Source organism: Helobdella robusta (genome assembly GCF_000326865.2).
Source record: "Helobdella robusta unplaced genomic scaffold HELROscaffold_34, whole genome shotgun sequence".
Taxonomy (NCBI): Eukaryota; Metazoa; Annelida; class Clitellata; order Rhynchobdellida; family Glossiphoniidae; genus Helobdella; species Helobdella robusta.
The window spans coordinates 1,077,458-1,079,957 of record NW_008704659.1 but is presented as its reverse complement, the minus strand read 5'-3'; the positions used below and the strand labels follow the sequence as shown (position 1 = coordinate 1,079,957).

General features: G+C 32.0%; 2 protein-coding genes across 2 annotated transcripts in view; both read right to left on the bottom strand.

The window, feature by feature from the left end:
- The window catches only part of HELRODRAFT_192555 (hypothetical protein), a gene marked incomplete at its 5' end in the record, with an annotated part of 1,954 nt that extends 1,468 nt beyond the window's left edge, over positions 1-486 (bottom strand). Inside the window, one exon of the mRNA XM_009023024.1 lies at positions 1-486. This exon is cut by the window's left edge and continues 1,468 nt beyond it. Within this exon, the coding sequence (XP_009021272.1) occupies positions 1-486 (486 nt within the window).
- A 1,347-nt stretch (positions 487-1,833) lies between these two features.
- HELRODRAFT_192554 (hypothetical protein) overlaps positions 1,834-2,500 on the bottom strand; it is an 8,686-nt gene continuing 8,019 nt past the window's right edge. Inside the window, exon 14 of the mRNA XM_009023023.1 lies at positions 1,834-2,221. The gene's annotated coding sequence lies outside the window, so the exon portion shown is untranslated. The remainder of the gene's footprint in view (positions 2,222-2,500) is intronic.

Sequence of the window (2,500 nt, the reverse complement as noted above, 5' to 3'; positions counted from 1 at the left end):
TGACAACCCGTCGAAAAGATGCTCCAATGAAGATTCCAGAACGCTTCCTTTCTCGTTCAACTTCTCCAACCAGCTGATTTTTTTCAATTCGGAGTCAGCTTGCATTGCGAAAAATGACAGTTTGACGCAGTATTCCAAGTTGGAGATGGCCTCAACGAACCTCGTTTTAACGTGGTCCCACTTATCTTCCGTGTTGTTTTGTTCAAGTCTCATCGAAATCTTCTTCAACATTCCCTTCAATTCGTTGAAATTCTCTAAGATCTCTACATGTTTGAAGTCCGGTTTGAACATGTTAACAATGTCGTGAACGGTGTTCGCAACTGGGAAGATGCTGCCAACTATGGATAGACTGACATCGACGAACTGACACGTTAAGCCGGCAACCTGCCGTTTGGACGTTTCGTCAAATTTGATGCCGCGGTGGTGGGGCTTCTTGCTGCTGACCATGTCCGAATCAAATGTGTCCTGGTCATCGCCACTCATCATATCCGAATTAAATGAAAGTTTACGCTGACTTCATCTCAGTAAATCACCTTTTTTTGGAAAATTTCATCTAAAAATTAACAGAGCATCTAAAGAAGTTTTGAAGAGCAACAGTCACTTTTGAGAATCATCAAACTACTTCACATATTTTTAACTGCATTTAATCATTTTTTTAAATAAAAGTTTACAGTTTACAGTTTCAACATTAAGATAAAAACATGTTACATTTTTGAAACAATGGTGATAAAATTACAAAATTGATAAAAAATCTTTCAAAACATGGCCAACTCAATTAACTAACCACAGAACATAATTCATTGCACGTACAAATAAAGCAAAAAATCGTTTCATGTTGTATTTATTCTATTCATACATATATATTCTGCATCACTATTCTATACCATTCTATACATACACAATACGGTGTTATATATCACTTATACGCATACCTTATAGAATATATTGCACACATACACTCATAAACATACACTCTTCAATCTTACCTGTTGAGACGAATCGTCATTGTACTGCGTGACAATGTATTTTAACAACACACAATAAAAAGGCCTCAATGGTTTTATGAATATTGATGAGTAAGTATTCATGAATATCGATGAGTTTGTATTCATAAATATTGATTAGATTGTATTCAAGAATATTAATAATGGCGTTTATGTGAAATCATTAAATCCATCGAGCACAAGCAAGCATTCATGCAGGTATCAAAAGAAAACATACCCATATATGGTGCATGTACGTCTGGTACAAAAAGAGGCACATCCCTTCGGGGATATCCCTTCCAATCCAATCCACCTTAACCACGAAGACTCATCTGACTCACTTAACTGTCATCTCTTGTCAGTGGCAAAAATGCAACCACATAACTTCACCTTCGACGGGATTCGAACCCGCAATCCCCGGCTTAGGAGGCCGATGCCTTATCCATTAGGCCACGAAGGCTCGCTGAATGAATCCACTTATGTAATTTGCTAAATCATTATTTTCCAGGCAATATATATATATATATATATATATATATACATATCTATATATATATATCCATATATACATATATATATATGTCCAGAAATAAATATTTTCTAGTGTTATAAACATAATAGCACTAATTTAACACAATCTAGATTCTAGATCCTAGAAGCATTTGCGTCATTACATAAACAATGTTTAACTGCCGCTTCATGATTTTTTGTATAAAATATAACGAATTCGTGACGTCATTTTCGCCACTCTGCTATTGCTGTCAACACAAGTGAAATTTATAATGGAAAGAATAGGAAAGTTTTGGCGAATTCAGTTTGGAATTCCTTGGTAAGCTTTATATTATTCCATAATATTTTAAAAGAATGAACAAAATATACAATTTTAAAATAAAATTTATTACAATAACTATGGTGATAATAATAAAAATAAGAGCCCAATAATAATTATCGGTTTATCATCAATTTTTATCATTTATTCACTGAAATTATCATCATTATATAAAATAAAGTGATCTAAAATCCAATCCAAATATTACTGTAATGTCGTCTTTGTTGCTATGAAAGCTCCAAGTTCATTTTATTGCGAAAAAAATAAATACAAAATAATCATTATCAATAAAATCGATAAAAAATCGCTTTGTCGATAAACAATAATAATATAACAATATATATATATATGCATTTCTGAGTCTTAATCCAATATATATATATATAACCATATATATATATATATATATGTTGGTAATAGACCATAATTTTTACAATATTCTATAAATTCTACCGAATGTTTGGCGTTAATATGTTTGCAGTTCGTTTTTTCGATTTTTCTCACTAAAGTTTTTTGGTGAACGTTTAGTTTATTAAAATTCAAAATAAACTTATTTTTCGAATTCATGCTGCAAATAAGGTCATATTTCGATTCCGAATGAATCATCATCAGTGATCCTTGCTGTATATATAGGGAAATATTGACTTTGTCAAGATGAACTTTGACGTTGTAAAAATTAACTTTGGCG